The sequence below is a fragment of the Anopheles arabiensis genome, chromosome 3, assembly GCF_016920715.1.
Source record: "Anopheles arabiensis isolate DONGOLA chromosome 3, AaraD3, whole genome shotgun sequence".
In the NCBI taxonomy this organism is placed as follows: domain Eukaryota; kingdom Metazoa; phylum Arthropoda; class Insecta; order Diptera; family Culicidae; genus Anopheles; species Anopheles arabiensis.
The window spans coordinates 45,238,024-45,259,140 of NC_053518.1; the positions used below are offsets into that span (position 1 = coordinate 45,238,024).

General features: G+C 40.7%; 1 protein-coding gene across 2 annotated transcripts in view; it reads left to right on the forward strand.

The window, feature by feature from the left end:
- Nucleotides 1–525: 525 nt before the first annotated feature.
- LOC120903063 (lachesin-like) overlaps nt 526–21,117 on the forward strand; it is a 44,747-nt gene continuing 24,155 nt past the window's right edge. The window contains exon 1 of one of the 2 annotated variants that reach the window (XM_040312273.1): nt 526–1,384. In XM_040312273.1, the coding sequence (XP_040168207.1) occupies nt 1,246–1,384 (139 nt within the window). In that variant the 5' untranslated portion in view covers nt 526–1,245. The remainder of the gene's footprint in view (nt 1,385–21,117) is intronic. The other variant, XM_040312272.1, reaches the window with a different exon arrangement.

Genomic DNA, 21,117 nt, shown 5'->3' on the forward strand with positions numbered 1-21,117 from the left:
GCGGAGAAAAACTGTATCGAAACATGTTGGTCGGTTTGTTTTTCCCATTTTTATTACTGCACGTGCGCAATAAAACACAATCCACCCGAGAACAACTCCCTCGTTTTCCCCTCGTTAACAACCCGAAGGGTACGTCCTTTGACAGAGAAGGGGAAATCGCGACCGATACGCGTACCATGGGGACTGCTTTGATCGTTCCGGTGAAATGTAAACAAACGATTCTCTATGGGAGAGAGCGAAACTTGACTCGCTTGTCGTGGATGCTGTGGCAGATCTGTCTCTCTTTCTTTCCCTCTCTCTCTCGCTCTCTCTCTGTACATCGGTCTCTCGGGTGAGTTTGACATTTCGAAAAGTAAACACGGAGAGCATCATTAGCCGCGTGTCAAACCACGTTGCCATTGAGATCTTTGATGATGATGATGATGCTGATGATGATGATACTCATGATGTTGGCGATGGGTGGTGATGCCGCTCCGGATACACATGTGCGGTTGTTCAGCGCAGTGCGCTCGGATGGATGCGGCACACGGAATGCGTTTTCAGTGTTGTCTCGGATGCAGCGTCGTGCGGAAGCAAGTTTTCCCGGTGAGCAGTAACGGTGTGTTGTGCTATGGCAGTTGGTGAGCACCGAACCCTGGTAGGGACCGCTGCTTGTACGTAACGCCCGATAGCGATCAAGCAATTGGGAGCAAATCAAATTATCGATAGCATCGGAAAAAACGGAAAACGGAACACGGGTCTGTTCCTGTTTGTGAAGGTTGGTCCTATAAAAAATGGATAAAATAATGATTTAGTGGAAAGGAACGTGAATCATATCCGATATACGGAATGTGTTTTTTTTGTTGTGGCCAATAAAGTCAACGAAACAGTGCAAGAAACGAGACATATTTGAGTGATCGTGCTTTTTGGTGTGTAGTTTGTGATTAAATGGTACAACGGTTAGGATAATTTGACAAATAATTTTAAAACAATCAATACGAGGTTATAATACATCTAATCGCTGTGAGAGTGTAAAATAAATGCTTACCTATTCGTAAAGTTGTAAAAATTGTTCAGTAAAATATATTAATATCCAAAAAAGTTAAAAGCATAATTATTTGCATAACAGTAACCTATCAACAAACGCGATCGTGATCGTGTTAACAGTGATCCTTAGTGGGGATTCACGAGTGTGAGTGATTCAAGAGCCGATTATTTGACAAACCAGTGAATAAGGTTAGCGGGCATTGGTCCAGTCGCACAAGGATGGCCCCCTTTGATAGTGCGGGGGCCTTCCTGATGATGGCCACCTTGTTGCCGGTGAAGTTGCTGCTGGTTGGCCTGTTGGCTCACGGTGTTGTAGGCAGTCCTGGTCCTTCGTCCAATACGGGAATGGTAGCGAATGGTAAGTGACATATTTCGTGCCAAGCGAGATTGATAAGATAAGTGTTAATCTAATACGCTCAGAGAACTTGAAGCAAAAAACCTTAGTTGATGTTTACAAAAAAATGCCCCACACAAGTATAATAAATGTCGACATTTATTACCACCGTAACGTTTGCTATTGAGTCTTCAACCAATTCAACCGTAACAACGAACATCAGAACATCGTTTCTTCTCAGATTTGCGCATTTATACTTGTTTGTTGATACAATTAAACTTATGCTTTAAGGGACGCTCATCCAATAACTGCCAGGCTTGTGCACCGGTGTCTGTGCTTCCGTCGAAAGGCGGCAAAGACACCCTCGAGGGTGTATGCTCTATTGACGACGACCCACAGAGACTGCTGCCAACAAAGCAAAAGCGTCTCCAGAAGAGGCGACTTTAGAAGATCCTTTTATCCTTACGGCGTACATCACCCCGATATAACAATTTACGCGAAGCTGCTGCTGAAGTGGCACCGGAGCGGATACCGAAGGATAAGCTATTTTGTTTGACTTTTTCCCTTCTTGAGCGAGTGAGTGAGTGCTTGTTGGCGCGCCGCTTGTATCCTTTCTTTCCTCTCCGATTTCTCACCGATCCGTATCGTTGTGTGGGCGGAAATTGTACCATTGATAAATGCCCCAGCAGTACCAGAATAGAGCAAAACGGTGGTAGACGCATTACACCTGCCACGCGATTCATAGCCAAAAGATAGGCGGGTGAGAGGCGACCACGCCACATTGTTTTCCCGTGACTTCGTTAGCATTGATGAAATGTTTACTTTTGGGCGGGTACTATTTGAAGAGCCTTTTTCTTACCTGTACCAGGAGATTTTTAGCCTGTAGCCGGCGAGTTGAGTATCTCTTGAGCATAAATTGTGAGATGAAGTAGCAAGATGGATTGGACCGATTTGATAGCGTAGCAAAACTGGATCTGATGGACCGTTTTTACACTCCGGCCGATGCCAAAGGGGCAATAATAAATGATTAGTGTTTAAAAGACGATTAAGGTTGCTTCGGATAGCAACGTTGCCATAGTAGCTGCAGCAACTGCACCGACATCATTTTGGCTGTGACAGTGCAAATTGAATAATGCACAACAACGTCCTGACCTGATTTCGTCCCAAACAAAAGGCCCTCGGTCTCGTTGACCGTAAGAAGTTGCACAAGTGATTGGTGCCAAAATCCCCTACTGTATCCCGTACACTGGGCAGTTTGTTTAGAAGACGTGAGAAATTTTCTTTCTCCTCTAATCAACCAAGTGCCCGAGAGGGTGTGCGTGTTCGTCCCGGCAGTCAGCTTTGAGATAGCTTCCTACCCAGGCATTGAAACGAGAAAGAAAGAGAGAGACATTTTGTATAGCTTATTTCGGGCAGGCCTTTTCTGGGCAGTAGCCATTATCAATAAATTGAAATTCATTAGACTTCAATGACGCCAATTAATTGGCTCGGATTATTTCTTCACCCACAGGGGGTGAAGACCGTGTTTCTACTGGACACAATGACACGGCATACATTTGAAAGGATTGCTCAGAGGACCGGAGGGGCAAGAAGTACCGAGGGCGTAGGGGAATGTTTGTTTGTATCCTTCAGTGTTTGTCGTGTGCGAAGCGCTTCGAGTGAATGCCAAGTAGGGCATTCAAAATCCCATCCAGCCATAACAATCTCCTTGCGTGTGGTACCGTAATCACTGACGTTCACAGTATCTCGTCTTGGGATCGTTATCGTCATCGGCATCATCGTCGTTGTCGTATGTTGCTGCACCGAGGTGCGATCAACATCGTAATCAGCATTAACCTATCACACGGCTACATGGCTCCCTAGCTTCTCTTATCGCTCCGTTCCCTTTCCCCACAGTGGGTGGGTGAATCTTGCAATTGATTTGAGTTTCAATGAGCCTCTTTCGGCACGTACCTGGCGCGTTTGCCTTCGCTAACTTCTCGCTTTCTCGTTTCGCTTCCCCCCGAGGGTTCTCTTCCAAGCGCAAGAAGCAACTTGGCCCACGAGTTTATGTTGATCTTGTTTCGCGTCGTGAAGAATTTAATCGAATCCAACGCTTAACGCAATTGCCAGCAGCTTCGTTCCAGTGCCCGGCCAAGTCACATTAGCCCCCCTTCCAGAGCGGTAGAATGTATTCGGTCATTTAGCATTCATCAGACTCCGTCTCGGCTCGGCGTTTTTCGTGCTCGCAGCAAAGCAAACCAAACGGCACAACAGGAGGGGACAGGGATGGAATCCTACTAAAGTAAATAGAAAGTACAGCCACGGGAAGGAAAAAATTCAGTACAGTGTGTAATAGACAAAACAAAAAGAAATCCCACAGATAACTTCGGGTACACTCGCGTCTCCACCCGCGGGTTGTTACGATAGTAGCGCGATGGCACCGTGCGGCCGACCGGCCGACCGGTAAAACGTACGAAATCCTCAACCCAACAACCAAACCTTACCCACCACACTTTACATAACGACTTTCAGTACATTCTGCAGTACGATAAAAAGCTGATCTGTATGCATTCGCTGGTGCGGCCACCGGCCCGTTGCTGTCCACGTACCACCGGTCCGTAGTACCGGGACGAATGTTTATTTTGCAAATTTAACGTGAAAAGTTAAAGCGTTAATCGCCGAAGGCCAGCAAACGCTGCTTCCACGCGAGAAGCGAGAAAGGTTGAGGTAGCCGGGGCAGCTCGCTTTTTCTTCTCGTGCCCTGCCGGTCTAAGAAAGGCGCCTCACCCGCACACAGGTGGCAGATGCTTGCAGAAAGCAAGTCTTGCACCTTCGGGGCATCGGTCGGCGGGACCGATGGTGGTGATAGTGAAGAACGAGGGAAGGTGCGCGGCGCTTCGACAGACCGGAGACTGACCGGCTGACTGGAATGACCATTAGGGAGTGCCCAGTGCGCCCTGCAGACATCTCGTTTGTGGCCTGTGCAAGTTGTGCCCGGTACACGAGCAATGTTTTAAAATGTACTCTTGCTCGTGCATAACAACAAGGGCATGTTGAAAGGTTTTTTCCACCCTCTTCTATTTACTACACATTTATCGCTCCAAAAAACCTGGAGCTGGAGCTTCGTCCCGTTTCTCGACAGTAATCTCTCATGCTTTTTTCTCGAGAAACGGATGCCAAAGGAATGTCTTTGACTCGTCCTCGTTTCAGTGTTCTTGGAATATTCCACACCTTGCTCTCTGCCTCGTAAAACACTGGTCACCTGCGCCCCTCGGTAGGGAAATTCTTCCCACCCGATGGATACAGGTCGTTGAGTCTCGAACGAAGTGGATAATCTGTAGAGTTCATTAATTCAGATTTCTTCTGGCGAAAGATGTGACAAGAATCGATGTACCACGTACCTTAGGCAGGTGTTGCCCAGGTTGGGAACATGTCCGCATGCTGTGCAGCCTCTAGTTTGGGGGCGAATGTTTGGCTTGGTTTGAAAGGAGATTAATATGTTGCTCACCAATTGCACGTAGTAGGAGCTGTTATGATTTGATTACCTTGGAAAGAACAAAAGGTGTGTTTTGAAGTATGAGTCTATAGATAGACTTTAGACCGATGTTTTGTAAGCTCCATGTTATTGTAAGCCTAGACACTAATACCGTTTTGTTGATTTTCTTATTAAGTTACATGCACATTTTTCCTCAATTTTGCCGATAATTCAGGTCGTTTCTCATGCACTGATTTGCTTGCTTTACTGTACAAGCAGGTACTCCATATTTTATATTTTTTCTACACTAATTCAAATATTTACATGCGCACATTTCACAGGATCCTTTTTATTATCCTTGGATGCAATGGACTATAAGCTATAAAATCCTAAAAAAATGAGGGTTAAAGATTGATTTGTGCCCTTTTTTGCACAAGTCAATGCTGGGCAAAGGGCCATTAACTTTACCATTTAATAGATGTTTTCAAATCGAATGTTTATCTCCAGAGGGACTCTTTTGTAATTCCTTTTCTCTGTCAAAACATCGATGATCGACGTAGTCACGTAAGATTTTGACAGTACCGTGAAGGGTGTGATGATAGCGAAACGACAACAAATTTCTTGGAGCCACTGGAATTAGAAAAGGGAAAAGTCAACATTCTTAAGGGATCGACTATTTTTGCCACCACAAAAAAAAGAAAGGATGGTGCAACATAAAGCACTCGCAACGCGCACCGTACGCGGCAACACCACATTGTGACATCGTGTGTATGCGCCATTAACCAGCCCATGGAATGTGGTTCCCCGGCGGGCCCTCCCGCCGGTTTGCCGATTTCCATCGTTCTATTAACCATTATTAGGTGTGAAGTGAAAAGATTGGAAAATTAAATTGAAATTCGTGAAATTTTCTGCATAATTTAATCGAACGAATAGCCTTTCCTCGCAAGCACTGTCACGCCATCCGATTCCAACGGGCTTCTACGTGTTGCTCTTAAAGCCCTTCTCCCCGGTGGTGACGGTTGGTTGCTGACGGTTCGCCTCCGCCTTCGCTCGTTGCCAACGCAATCCTTTTCCGGTACCCGAGTTAAGTTTATGCATCGCCGGAAAGTCAACCGTTCGTTTGTTTACCGGCGCTGAGAGGCGCACTCGGTTGGCTCAGTTTATTATTCCTTTCATTCCTTCCAACCGGTTCTGTGGCCGGTGTCCCTACTGTGAAAGATTGGTGAAAAATGATATTGCACGAAGTTTGGTGCTGGGCTTTGTGGCGGAATTTTACTGCGTACCGGTGCTCCAATTTTAAGTCTTTAAACACACAAATAAATAGGACACAGCGAGGATGTGTTGGAAAGATCTGCAGAAATTCTCGGGCGGAGTGCGTCCCATGGTTTGGTAAGGTTACAAGTGACTGTTTGTTGTTGTTGTTTTATTCATACAATGGAGTGAAAGTGTGTATGTATGTCTCGGGCGTTGAATTGTTTAATCGTCAAGTTCATCTGAATCTTTTAAATAATTCGGTTGTAGCATTCTTGCTTAAAGGAGTGTCTGCACCTTTTTTGCCTTTCACACGAAATGACAATGTTACGTTGGAATTCTTTCGGAAAAAGTCCTTTATGAATGACATAACATAATGAGCCTTTATCAGTGTCTTAGCTAAATATTGCAAAACAGTTTTCAATTATTCAGATTAATTTTAAGAGTAATAAAATGAGTACCAATTAAATTTTTTATACTAACAAAACAAAATCTAATAATCGCTAGTGATCATCTCCTTACGCAGCAGGTTTATTCATAAACGAAGGAAATAGAAATGAATGAAATGAATTTTTCTTGATAAAAATTACAAACCGAAATTTTGGTCATTTTGTACAAAACTTGCAGTAACTTGCAATTTTAGTTGCGCATTTTATATGTTTCAAAGTAAAAAAAACTAATTAGCACTAAATGTTTACCAAAAACGGATGTTTTTTAGTTGCTAAGCAAATATATGTAATTATTTATAACTGTAAAAAAATCCCGAAACCCCTAATTTGTCTCACTCTTTTCATAGTCTTCAATGATTGTTTATTTCAAGACTTCTATGAAGTAGAAGATATAAAATAATCTGCGTAGAGAATCTTTTATAGTTGATTTTTGTCTTACATATAATTCTCAAAATATTTAGAGTTCTTGGTATATCTTAGTTAGATGTTTTTCTATTGTTGCCTTGCGGAATGATTCCCCGTTAGGTTCTACCGGTGAGATTTTGTAAATAAATTCTTCCAGATTTTTATTACTGGTCTTCAATAATCAATCCTTACAGACTTTTGAATGACTCAAACATTAGAACATCAGAACCTAATTTATTTTTTACATTACTGTGTAAAACTCATCCGAAGATAACCACCATTTGTATCAATATATTTTTCATGCAAAATGATCAAACGCCCGTTACTTAAATCATTATCGCCAGCGGTCACGATGATCACCCATCAGTTAACCGGCAACCATGTAAACTGTCAGCATATTACGTATTGCGATCGAAGGTCGACACGGTATCCACCCACCATCCAGACGGCACCATCTGGGATCGTTTAACACCACCGAAAATTAATAGCTACAAGCCAACATTAAAAACTGCCACCAGCGTGTCGCAGCCGTGAAATGGAAACATTTGCCGCCCATCCACTCATTCCGCTTCCCGGACCACTAATTGTGACTCGGAACAACGATTGAGATGCGAGCGATGTCGTTGTGGTTGTGGTTTTATTAGATGGTTTCACTTCGAGCGCGTAGAAAATGCAACGGACGGAATAAATAATGATCGTTTCAAAAATAGCGTCCACTGGGTGAGAAGTACAGTTCAGCCAACCCGAAACAGTTGGCGTGCAGATACTGGAGATATCATTTTGCCGAACCGGTCCTGCCACCCGCACGTATCCTATCGTATTGCATTATCTCCCGAAATACGCGGACAACGGAGAGATGACCCAAGCAAAAATTCTTACGACTCGTGGTCAGAATTCAGATTTTTCACAATTTCGATTCGTGCGATGTGCGAAAGGCGTACCAAAACGGCGCCTCATTTCCTGTGCACTGTGTCTTCTGTGGTGTGCTATTCCGATTTCGGCAGCATTCCACCAAGATTGTGTGGTGGTTGGGTCGATACCCTGCACACAGCCTTCCCCGGGCAGCACACACATACACGTGCACAGAAGTTATACAAATAAATGTCAATAGTTTTCCAATTTTCAGGAGTGGGAAAAGTCGAAAACCTGTCCTGTCCGGGTGGTGGAATCGTAACGGGCCGTGTCGTGCCGTGCTACTTTTGTTTCGTAAGTGCAGCTTGCATTTTAATTTTGCCTTCCAAATGCATCCGGAGGTTGGCCGTCGTTCTTGATCGAAGTTTTGTCCGCGGTTCGATATGGCAAACAGCGGGTTTGTCCTTTCCCTTGCACCGACAGAAGGCGATTATATTTTGCTTTTGATTGCTACAAAAGTCGAACGGGAGTGACACACAAAAAAAAAGAAAGTAGATTTCCGTTTACGGACATTTTTGGTTCCAACGGAGGGGTTTTAGTACCTTCAAGATGTTGGATCATGTTGGGTAAAAAAGGAAGCACTAGAATTCATCAATAGCCAGTTATTGGATAAATTTTTAATGCCATTCCATTCACGACGCTACGAAACGAGCACGATTTGGCTCCACTTCCTGCTTCTGTCGATGGTTGCATTTGTCGTCGGTTATGTTATTAAAACAGTGATAACATATTGGGCGCCCCAAATGGTTATAGTGCTATGATTGGATCTTTTAGTATTTTTTTATTAAATTTAGCTTCGTTTAAGGTAACAAATAATATTTTTACTGTACGAAGCACTTAAATATGAAACGGGTTGTTTAATTTCTTCGCTGAAGGAATAGATTTTCAAACATCCATGTTAGCTATTAGTGAATGCTTGCAGTATATTAGCATATAAGATTCCACATTACATCGTTTCGTCAAAATACCACTACTGGGTCAGTCCTACGTATGGGGGCACGGTCCATTCGGGACTTAGACCCATGAAGGGCATGTTTTATACATATACGATATGCGAATAGCCGGATACAATATTTTTTAAAAATAAAAATCATTTACTACAGTTTTTATTCCATCATTCACTAAAATACAACCTACTTTATCTTTTAGACTAATTTTAGTATCTGCTTCAAACCATGTTTATCTATATGTGGGTGGATTTCATTTTAAATTATTCCTATCATGTAACTGCTGAATAGCTGTTTAGTTGTTAGTTGTTTTCCCTTGTTGTTATTTATTCTAAAGTCTTGTTTTATCAATCAATCAAACGGCAATACTCTAATTTTGAGCTCTTGAGCTGTTTCACTGAATAGTTCCCAGTTCCTCTTTCTCTCTCGACATTCTTTTAGTTTGTGTTCAATGTTTTCAACACAGCCACATTTTTCACAATTAGGACTGTTAGCTAAATTATATTTACATTTTAATTCCTGAGTGTATACTCTTTCATTGCCCAACAAGTACATATAGCTTTTTTGTTCCGAGTTCAGTTGTTTACCATTTATATTGAGCCATACGTTATCCCATGATAAGGTTTCCCATGGTAAGAAAATTATTTTTTAAGTTTTTTTTATATACATTTTTGGCTATTTGTTTAATGACGAATGAGAATCTTTCAAACTAATAATTTAATCTAATTTTAAAATCTATCATTCATCTTTGCAAACCATTTGTGGCAACCGATAGCATTAAGTTTACTGTGACTACCTCGGACCGGCTTGTCTCAGTAAACTTAACGCTTTTCGTTTATTTTATATATGCTTTATAAAGGCTAGTAACACGGAGAAGATATGACAGTCTTGGGAAAGCATATCCGCTAGTTCTTCATGAAAAACAAAACTTGAAATGATGCAGTAAGCTGAACATTACTATTTTTTTTAAATATCTTAGTGAAGTAAGTTTGATTATGGATACGGTCGTAATGCAGTATCTTTGAACTTGCGCTGGCCATGGTGACTTTCAAACATCTTTAAGGATGATAATCGTTATGGCGAAATAGGCAGAACTGAGTTGGATCATAAAAACCTTTAAGAGGTTTTCCCTTACCCTTACTGGAAACGTTAGAGTTTAGAGGTCTTTCCTTGGATAGGAGAACAAAATTAAAATCTTTGAACGAGAAGTCAAAAGATTTATCAAGGGTATAGTCCTATCTTGACAGTCCGAACAAATCTGACCTGCCCTAGTGGGGTTGGTATTATTTATACTCAAAAGATGTTTTTGTCCTAATTATATGTTACTAGTTAATTTCGCCCGGTTACAGGGTTATGTTATGCAAGATAATTTCTGCGATATGTAATAACCTGTGCGCAACGGATTTCTTAAAAGACAACACAAATTCCATGTGGTTTTTAATTCCAAGTTTATGGCAATTTAAGTTTTATGTTAAATTTCATTAAGAGCCAAATGATTTATAATTAATGCTTATTCATACTGAAATTTTATATAACTTATTCTTGTGCTGGAACTGATTTCATTCCCGCATAGATGTTATAATTAGTTATGAACCTGATCCTGGAACTGATCCTAACCCCTTACTGGTCCTTTAATATATCCTGATACCATACCGGTTGTGAAGTTGATCCCATTCCCATACCGGATCTGAAATATATCTTGACCCTATAGGGTAAACGTACTTATAGCGGTGATAGTACCTACAGTGGTGGTATTGCACTAAAATACGCTCCATACAATAATTTAAGAGCAATTAAGTTATTTATGATTAAGTTATTTTGTTTTTAAATGTTCTCTGGTCTTTTAAAAATGCTATAAAAGTTAAAATGGGCCATTCCATTACAGTGACAGAAAAATTCCATATTTTGTGAAATGTGTCAACATTCACCCAAAATCATTAGGATTTCATAACGAAAGTCATATTTTTGTTAACGCATTAATTGACAACATAATAACGCAAATATTATTGTTTTGACATAGCTTTCATGAAATGTTATTGATTTACAAAAAATCATTGCCTTTGACCATTTTTCTCATTTTTATGTATTTTTTTACAATATTGCCATTACAGGTACACAAAACAGGCATGTTACTATAGTGGTCATAGTTATAAAATTAGTAAAAATAGGACATTTTAGATTTTTTTCGGGATATTGTTAACATTTCGTATTGTTTTAAAAACAAAAAAGCAACAGAAATGAGTTTCCTGTAAGTAATTTACTCAAAAAGGCCAAAATTTGCATATCCAACTGAGTGAAAAATCGACTTCGAATCAAGCACGCTTTTCCCAGCTTGGGTACTACAGTCGTTATACTGTTTTTAGTTAATATTTTTATCGCTCAAATTTATACAGCTTTTACGGTCAAATTATGTAAGAAATCAATATTATGGATGTATTTTTTCATATTGAAAACAACACCATTCATATAAAAACAGCTTGAAAACTAAGTTCCATGTATATTATACACAGTTTTTCAGATATATTTATTTACCAACACTATAGTAACACAATACGACGACTATATGAACCATACCACCATTAGAGGTACAACGAAGTCGTCATAAAAATATACTTTTTTTCGTAAATTTGTTGTGTTTGATGGTAAAAATGGTTGTGATTGCGAAGATAAAACATATTCCAATTGCTATGTGGCTAAATATTCATAAATTTACCTTCCTGACAATTTAAATCTACTAAATCACATCTGTACACCTACAAATTGCACCGCTATTGGTACATTTTCGCTACCGGTACTGAAATTGTATATATACCGGTATAACGGCTCCAAAACCCGTACCGCCCTTGGAATGGATCCCGAATCCACACACTGAACCCATATCGGTCCTGGTACTGATTCTGACCCCATGCAGATCCTGTAACATATACCTTTCGGTACTGGAACTGAACCCCATACTGATCCTTGAATTGCTTAAGATTCCATATCAATCCAGTTTTTCTATTTTTTTTTTCTTGTTGCATCGAGGAGTCCCGCGGTACTATCATCAACTCGGACGTCTTAACAACATGGCCATTACATGGACCGTCGCCCTAAGCAAGGATTAACTATCCGGCTAAGTGGTACTAACTATCGGAAGCCTGTATATGCCGACATGACCCGTTACTCCTAAAAGAAGGTTATTTGTTTCAGTTATTTTTTCGTAGGAATGTTTTCTCTACCTTTTCTTACATTCGCATTTATAGTGACGGCCACCTAAAGTAAGCCACCAATCTTCAGATTTTGAGGCTTGCTGAACAGTTATTTGGGCTACTTATTGGAAAACTTTAGTTACACGTCGTAGAAGACCACGGCAAAACGTTCAATTATTAAATTCTGACTGTAATTTGTATCATTCTTCTCCATACCTTTCAAAAGACTAAAAACTAAGTCGGCGTTGCGTTTTCTATAGTCGATGTGGTTGCCATTGTATGGATGCAAAAAACATCCAAGCTACCGCTGGAAAGTAATGCTGATCAGCCTTTACTAGAATTTTATAATAGAGATTGTTATCAGCTTGTTATAAGCTGTTAATTTATAAACTGAATTGATGTGAAGTGTCTGTTGATATGTACCTACACTGCTTATTTAATGTTTTGGGAAAGAAGGTTTCAACTGTTGTTGCGAAAGAACGCATGTTTTCGTCGATCTTTATATAAGTTGCGCTTTTAAGGTAATGCGTTCTCGGTTTGCTGCAGGAACGCCTGATTTGCTTATTTGCCTTGTTTCGGGTGTTTTCAATAAGTGTGTTTTTACAATTGTTTTTGTATGAACGGTGTGGCCCGAACACTTTCAGGTGTGTTACTATGGTATGATCTGATTTGCTGAGTGTGTTATAATGAATGTGTTGCATTGGTGTGATTTGGATTTCCGAAGTGTGTTACAATGTGTCTATAGTTGACCGCGTGTATTATAATAAATTCGGTATTATTCGGTATTAAGCAGATATGCTACATTAGGTCAGCTATTTGAGATGAATGAATATTTGCTTGAAGTTTTTAAAAAAATAGTGTGCCTTTGAGTTTGCCTAGAAGAATGATAACGTTCAGATCAGATAATGTTTCTCATTTTTCTTACATTATTGGCTAACATAAGTTTACATGCTTGTTTTGCTGGTGCTGATGATATAGAGTATAACAATGATTTATAAAATTAGATCAAATTGATTCTAAAAACATGATTCATAAAGTCAGCAAAGATACATTGCTAGTCCGTTTCTTTCGAAATGTTTACACTATTCAACATTCAGATGCACAAACAGCAAATCAACAAAGTTAGGCAGCCAATCAGCGTCATATCAAATGGAACAAACAGGATCACCTACTGCAGCAACAACAGCAGCAACAACAGCAGCAGCAAGCAGTTGTATTGGTAATTGGTTAGGGGCAAAACGTCATCTTACTGTGCGGCCCACCCGCACCGCAGGAAGTGAAGCCCTGCAAGGCGTTCAAAAAGCGCGATTTTGGCACAACGTCCCTCCGATACATAATACATTAGGGTAACAATGGCGTAATTTCGTTTTGCCAAAAACCATCTGCTTTATTTTGACTTTTTTTCATTGCTCTCCTCGTGCCGTTGTCGTTGTTATCGTCGTGCTGCTGCTGCTGTTGTAGTCGTCGCCGTTTCATGTGTACAAATTCAGCTCACAGTTGGTAGCAACCCCGTACAGTTTTGCTTGCGGCATGTTTCATCTTTTCCGGCCGAGAATAAGGGTTCCCTGGGGCAGGACACTCATGTACGTATAGGTGCGAATGTTAAATACGAGGGTGCAAATGTAGGCAAGATGAAAGTGCAGATTTCGAACGAGGTCTCGCTTTGTTTTGTTTGTCCACTAATAATGTATGTGGGTGTAAAGTGGATTGGCCGCATTATGCCATTTGTACGGTGCGGTGTAAACATGCAAAAAGGAAGGGCGTTGGGTGTGTGGGAATAAATTACATAAAATACATAAGAAAAAACATGTATTAGGTGCTTTGTAATAATCTAAATTTGTTTGTTTGAAAAACGTAATCAAATTTGCTACCTATTTTACTAATTATAATAATAAAATAATAATAATATAAATAATATGATAATAATACGCGTGACAAATGTTTCAATATGGATGATTCTTAAGAAAAGTTTGAAGCAGTTCGAATCTTAGTTCTTATAGTTAACTAAAGAGAGATTCATTTATGGATTAAAATCGTTATCGTCCTTAAACTGTTTTTCTGTATGGTTTACTCTAACTCTCTATCTCTAACTCGAGTTCAACATTGCCATTCGAGAGAAAATAATTTCTAAAGCCGTTAGTTGTTTTTTTACAATATATAAGAAACATTCAATATTTAATATTGTACATGAAATATTTTCATTTGTACGAGTCTTCCTATCTAACCGTGATAAAATCGTTACGAACAACTTCAAAGACGTATTTCACATTCTTGTACGACGGGTTCTGAATTATCTGGCATCGTCACGGCTCTAAAAGCACAAGGAATTATCACTCTTTACGCTCCCCAGAATTTATCAAAAACAATACGATGCAATTTAGATAATGATCAACACGCGAGCTCACCATACACCACACGACGAAAACAACTATTCCTACCTCACACTCTCCAACCAGTGCAAGAAGAAACCCCGCGGCTGTGATCGAATTTAAATTTAGCTAATTTACAAATCTTCCCTCCTATACCAGCGCGGTGCGGTCGGTTAGTGGCATCACATAACCACGATCCCATGTTTAGGTGATCAGCGCTCACGTCGTGTCGCCGTCACCGTTGCCTTACACAATGTCTCGTGGCAGCAACGTACACGCCTGTGTGTACGATCCCGACAGATAGATGACAAACCACCGCTAAAAGGTTCAACCAACTGGTCGGGGACGGATCGCATCACTTCACGATCCAGATGCATGCGGCGTGCCATCCAACATTGCAACGATTCCGAGGGTGACAAAGCGGATGATGCCTAACGATGAGGCCGAAAGTGAAGCGGCCCTCAGGGTTAGTTCCGTATGAGCGGGACCGTGACCGGAGCCTTGGTGGGTATACCGGAGTTCATTAAAATCATAATGTTTGAACGCATAAAGCTGGCATCGTATTCCCTGTATCGTCGCGTTTTTACGTTTGCGGCTTTTCAGTTGGGCTTGCATCGGGGTAAGAGATTCCATACTTGAGTTTTCGGTGGTTCCGCACACAAACACCACACATACGGCAGAGAATGTTGTTCGAGTAGAACCCTCGAGCAGACGGGAAAATGAGAAATAAAACACGATACTCGTTTGGCTAAACGGTGGTAAAAATAGCGCACTGTTATTTATGCATTAAAAAGCCAACATGGGATGACATTAGCTAAGCGTGGAGAATGAAGGGAGCTACAGATTGGAACGAAACCCCTCGATGGATGCCCTCGAATGTTGCCAGACATCATGGCAACGGCAGCGACTGGCCCGGTTTGTGGTTGGATTTTTCATACTGCATTGCACTTTTCACCACGCTCTGGGGTGCAGAGCTGCAGCATGGGCCGAGTGTATGCGTGTCACTTAGTGCCCAACTTGCTAACACGTTTCATACTTATTTAGTTGCACTTCTGTTTGACCGGTTCAATGCGTATTTTATCACTCTGAAGGTGTTACATCGTAGGGTTTATGCGGAAATTGGGTTGTTGATGTAAAGGTTGCGTTATTGATGATATTTATTCCTTACTGGCTGTCAGTAGGTCGCGTTGTGTACGTGAGCAGGCTTTGCTGGAAATTATGTGGATTTAGGTGAATTTCATCTTGCATTTTCTTGCCCCCTCCTCTAAGCCCCCACTGCAGGCAGCCAAAAGCAATCGATAAAATATGCCACACGACTTGATACTGACGATGAATTTGAATCTCAAGCTTCAAGGCTTCTCCGCGTTGGGTCTGCTCTTCGTAGTAAAGTGAGATTTTTCTTATGCTGCAAACCAACATACCATAAACACATAGAAAAACACACGCAAACAATGCGGCCACGTGCCGGTTCTAAAGAAATCCGCTAGAGCAATGGGAAAGGATTACGTTTACAAAACTCTCCAGATGTTTCCAAACCCCAAGCGATTCTGGTGACTTTCGGAGAAGGTTGAAAAATGACTGCAGTGATAACATGGTGAGCTCGGACTGTAGCCGGCGCTATACTTCCTGCTTGAGTTTAACACAGCTTGAATGCTTTTTTTTTGTTGCTTCGGGCCAACGGTATGGATATATGTGGAAATACAGCAGACAGATACCGGCCCAAATGGTACATAGGTGTGAATATGCGTGGGAAGGATGTAGACAAGATTTGCTGTGATAAGTTGTTCTTTCGTGCTCTGGTTAAGACGCGTCAGTCACGGGAATTTTTCGTTACAGATTGTAAAACTTTTTCTTTGAGGTCACCACTGAGGGGAAAAATACGAAAGAAAATGTGCAATACTCGAAGGCGGCATGTTTACAAAAAAAAACTATTCAAATTTATACAGTGTTGCAGATTTGTTTGAGAAATTTGTTTGTCTAATCATGGTACAATGTATTTTGTTTTGTTATCTAAAATATAAACTTTTCTGAGTAATTTTAGTATTTTCTTTTACAAGTTTTTATTGCTTTTTTCAGACAAAGTTTTTGCCTTATGCATTTTTGACTATTATTGAAACAATTTTACAGATGTCGTTTGTTTTCTTTTCTTTTGATTATTATTGGTTTTAATTAATATATTTTCCTTTTAATGACGTTAGCTCCTTTTCTTTTTTGTCATAACTACCTATTTACATTTTGTGTGTTTTTTTAAATTAAATATTAATCTACTCCTCTTAGGTACTTTTTTACTTGATTTCCTATAAAATTATGACATAATTAAATAATTCCAATTGTTCTTTCGTTTAAACAAATCATTGATTAGAATTTCATCATATTCGCGCTTATGTTTTGTTACACTAACAGATATAATGCTGACTTTATTTTGAAGGGTTGTTTTTGTTGTCGTTGTAGTTGTCGTTACATACGCTATAATGTCTTTCAACACATAAGTTGTTAATCGTATTTGTTGTTGCGCATCAAAGAGGCATTTTATTGAAGATCACTTGCATTGCACCTTTAAATGATTGATGGTAGCTATATGAACACTCAGTTCTAGGAAATACAAAAGGATCAACATGGAGCAAAGCCATAGGAAGTGTGTTTCTGCAGTGAAATAGTTTCCTCAGGTCAAATGAGGCCCCGTCGACGGACGGATGATTGAAACTTCTCCGGTTACCACAACGCCTTACGTCTTCAGTATTTCAATTTTCTTGCTCTCAATAGAGAACTTGACTTTGCCCTAGTTTGATTGCTCTTACCTGCCTCGTTGTAATGGTAATGCTTCATGCAAATCAAAAGTCTGATGAATAAACTACCAGCTCCAGCCGGGCACGTATGGCGATTAGTAGCAAGACGTACGCTTCTTTGCTGAAGTACGGCACCAGCAGGCATACTGCCAGAAAAAAACTGGCATAGGTCGAATAGAGAGGTAAACAATTGTAGTGAGTGTGGTATAGGTAGCTCGTATTTACAGCACTATGGGAGATTTTTTTCCTCTTCCATTGTATAAATGCTGATCGATTACAGACAAATGAACACTAGCGAACTATTGTTCGGTACTACCATTCGAATGCTATAGAAAGATATTGTATACTACACACAGAAAAATGGCAGAAAAGTACAAAAAAACAGTCACGTTTGCATATTTGTATAACATTTCATTCCCTTCTCGAGAATCACAAACATAATTGCCCCCAGTAAATTGCACGTTCAATGTGAAAAATAGCTGATTACGCGAAACCTTCAAAAAGGGGCTAGCTAAATGTTCCAGAACATTGTGTACGCGCTTGTCATATGCACTGGTCACTTTTTCACGTTTTGCTTAACATTTTTGGCAACCTGCTCATTTTCCACGACATTTCCTTTCGTTCAATCTAACCCATTCATTGGCAAGGCGGAAGAGCATCGGTCCGGCGATATTGACATTTAAAAAGTTATTTTCATGCGCTTATTAATAAAATCCAGACGCCTGTGCTATATTCCGCAGCCTGCTGCGCTGATCACAGCCACTAAATGCACACGTTAACTTTGACATTCTTGCACCAACTGTCAAGCATTCGTCATATATTAATTTACACCCCAGCACGACGACGACATTCACCGGTTGATAGCAAATTAAATGAGAAATGAAGAAATGAATGCTGTTCCATTCGTATTGCACCCATCAGGCACAAACAGGTTTCATTCGATGTTTAATAGAGCTACGAAGAAAAAAAAGTTGTCAAAAGCACTTTAAATTATTATGTGTTGTTTTTTTTCCTTCACTGCCCCGAAATGACGCATTTGCCCGAACGTGAAAGGGCGAATAAAAACGAACCTCAGTAGAGGAGAGAGAAAAACATGCTCGTGGCGACGTGCATGGTTGCTTACGAAATTCGATGCAATCAGATCCAATCTACCGGTCATAAATCTGAAAAGCAAGGGTTGTGCGCTATATTCGTGAGCATATTAATGTCTGGCAGTAGCTATGACGGGAGAAAGGACGGTCAGGGTCAAATGTGCGGAAACATTCCGGAGGAGAAGCGGATATTGGAGTCGATCCGATGACAAACATAATGTAGCAACAAGTTCTCCACATCCCGTTCAACTGGGGTCGGTACTGTGTTGCCTATCGTTATGGCCGCACCTACGCACACACACACGTGTCACGTGGATACAAATATCAGGATATCATTTAACAATTTTCATAATTTCCATAAATTACCCCTTGCGTCTCAAACGTTGCCTCTCGCTCCACTTGCGAAAGGGTTTTTCGTCGGTAACGATTAGCACACCGTTTTCGGTTAAAGGTTGCCGTGTGAAAAGTGTTTCCCACTTCAACAACGAAGTGGCGAAGCACGCAAAGTGTGGAGCGTGGAAAAACAAGCACAACAACACAATAAGCGTGCTCCCCTCTACAAAAAAAAAACACGGAGGCTCCCGTTTGTTCGAGGTTAAAAAGGGGAAAACTCTTTTATGCTCCATCCCCACCATCGCATTGGCTACAAACTGTATCTTTCTCGTTCCCGTTGGTGTACCGCCCCGGGTGGGTTCAAAGGAAGTGGGCGACAGCGTGAGCCTCGGGGTCGAAAGGGGTTTTCGTCTAAATGGTCGGAAAATACCGCTGGAAGCGGAAAACCCGAAACGCCCGATTGGAGGAGGTGGATCAGAATGTTTACACATTCATGAGTACGTCTCGTCTGTGACTGTGCGTACGAAGTGTGGACGGGATTCTGACGCGCCGCGTCCGTTGTGAGTGTTTCGGTGCTTCGGTATGCGATCTACCCACACGCTTTTGGCCCGTCAGCGTCAGTTCCGGCAGGGGAAGAAGGCATAATAAATAATAGAAACATCGCCATCAGCGTCGAACAAATACGACAACGCGGCTCGATTCATTTCGATTGGAACGATCCATGGGTGGAAAAGGAATTTTCCTTCTTGTTTTGTTTCTGTGCGTAAGCATGTGTGTGTGTGTTGGGGTAGGGGGGTAGGATTGCGTTTAATTCAATCGTCTTGTCGTATTGATGCCGGGGAACAGGCGTTGGTAAACAAGAGATGTTGGCCATTCGGAAAGGTACGGAAGAATGCTGCGTTGATGTAAGCGTGTTGCCCAATGTTTGTTCTATCAATTATAGGTATTCATTCTTAAAGGGTATTATGCGCCGTGTTGAAAGAATTTGACGGCCAAATTTGTGGGCGAAAAAAATGAAAATTTAACCCATTATGGGGGTTATCACATATCACTACATTTGGACCATTATAATTGACTTTAAATACTATAAATCGTCTTAATGATTATTGGTTCTGGTTATAAGAACAATTAGAAGTATTGAATTCGCGTCTACAACAAAAAATCGAATTATTTGCTATATTCTCTATACCGCTCGAGTTGAGAACGGGACAAACGATCTCAGAAATGTATTTGTCAACATGAACTTTTTAAATTCGAACGATGAAAATATCACACGACAACACATATAATCACATATAAAAGATCAGACTGACATAACATATTTTTTTATGAAATAATGATAGATTTGGCAGAATAAATCGTTGTTTTTTGACAATACAGCCTTTATGGACCGTTCCTCCTGAATGAAAAGCAGTTGAATTTGTTTCATCAATAAGCTTAACATCTTAATATTCTCCGAAGCTCAACCAGAACTAATCCTTTCTATTAACCCGAACGTGATTGGCTACATATGGCACACAAGAAAAGCCACATTCTGTAGAAGAAAGAGGAAAAATCCTCCGCTTAGTCGAATTTAAAACAAAGAAAAACGTAAATAAAAATGCCAGTTGTAAACTATCATCGCCATTCACCGGTGAAAAGCAAACCCGGTGGGATGCCTTTTGCCGCACCGTAAACAAGTGTGTGCGCGAAGTAAACATTTTAGGGTGCGCGAGAAGGATTGTTTTCTTCTGACGACGAAAGGGCACGTGATCGATTGCATATTGTGGCAGATGCAAGTATCGAAGCTTGTGCCGGGTGCGATGAAGACGGTAGACACAAATGAGGAAAACTGCGTGTGTCTTAAGCTGGAGGGATGGAAAAAAGACTCCGCGTCCCCGTGCGCTCGGTATCGGCTGGCCCACTGTGAGCGGATGTTTTCATTTCGGCTAATGATATCATCAGTCGTTTAGAGCGTGGTTTCATTGTTTATTGTTACAATCGACAGTCTAATGCTGTGACCATTTACGTCAGGGGTTGGATAGATCCGTAGCGTAGCGCATCGGTTGCGAACGGGCGCGTACAAACCCATCGGCGTCTGTGTGATATGCTTACAAAAATAAATCATTAACCCTTAAACGGTCGTTGTTTTATGATGGGAATACGTTGACAGCAGTACAATGGGTGTAACATATCAGCTCAAATGCTAGTCGGTATTATTTGTTTATTATGTTAAATAAACAGAGTAATTCGCCCCATGGTTGAAGCTACCATATTGAAAGTACAATTTTGGTAACATTTGTTAAAATTTAAAGACATATTTATAATATTAAGAAGTTATATAGGCTTTTTCTATTCTGAACTCGATTCGATTGAAGTGGAGAAAATGAACTCCAAAGTGATCTTTCCCATACAAAAAAAAACACTCACAAAATTCATCAACTCGGCGTCGAAACTACTCGATTATATGAATAGAATACGCCTGATAATTTATTTTAAGCAAAACGTTAAACCGCAGACGGTCAATTTTAGATAATAAATAATAGAAGTGAGCTGAATACAATATCTGGATTTGATGTTAACTTCAACT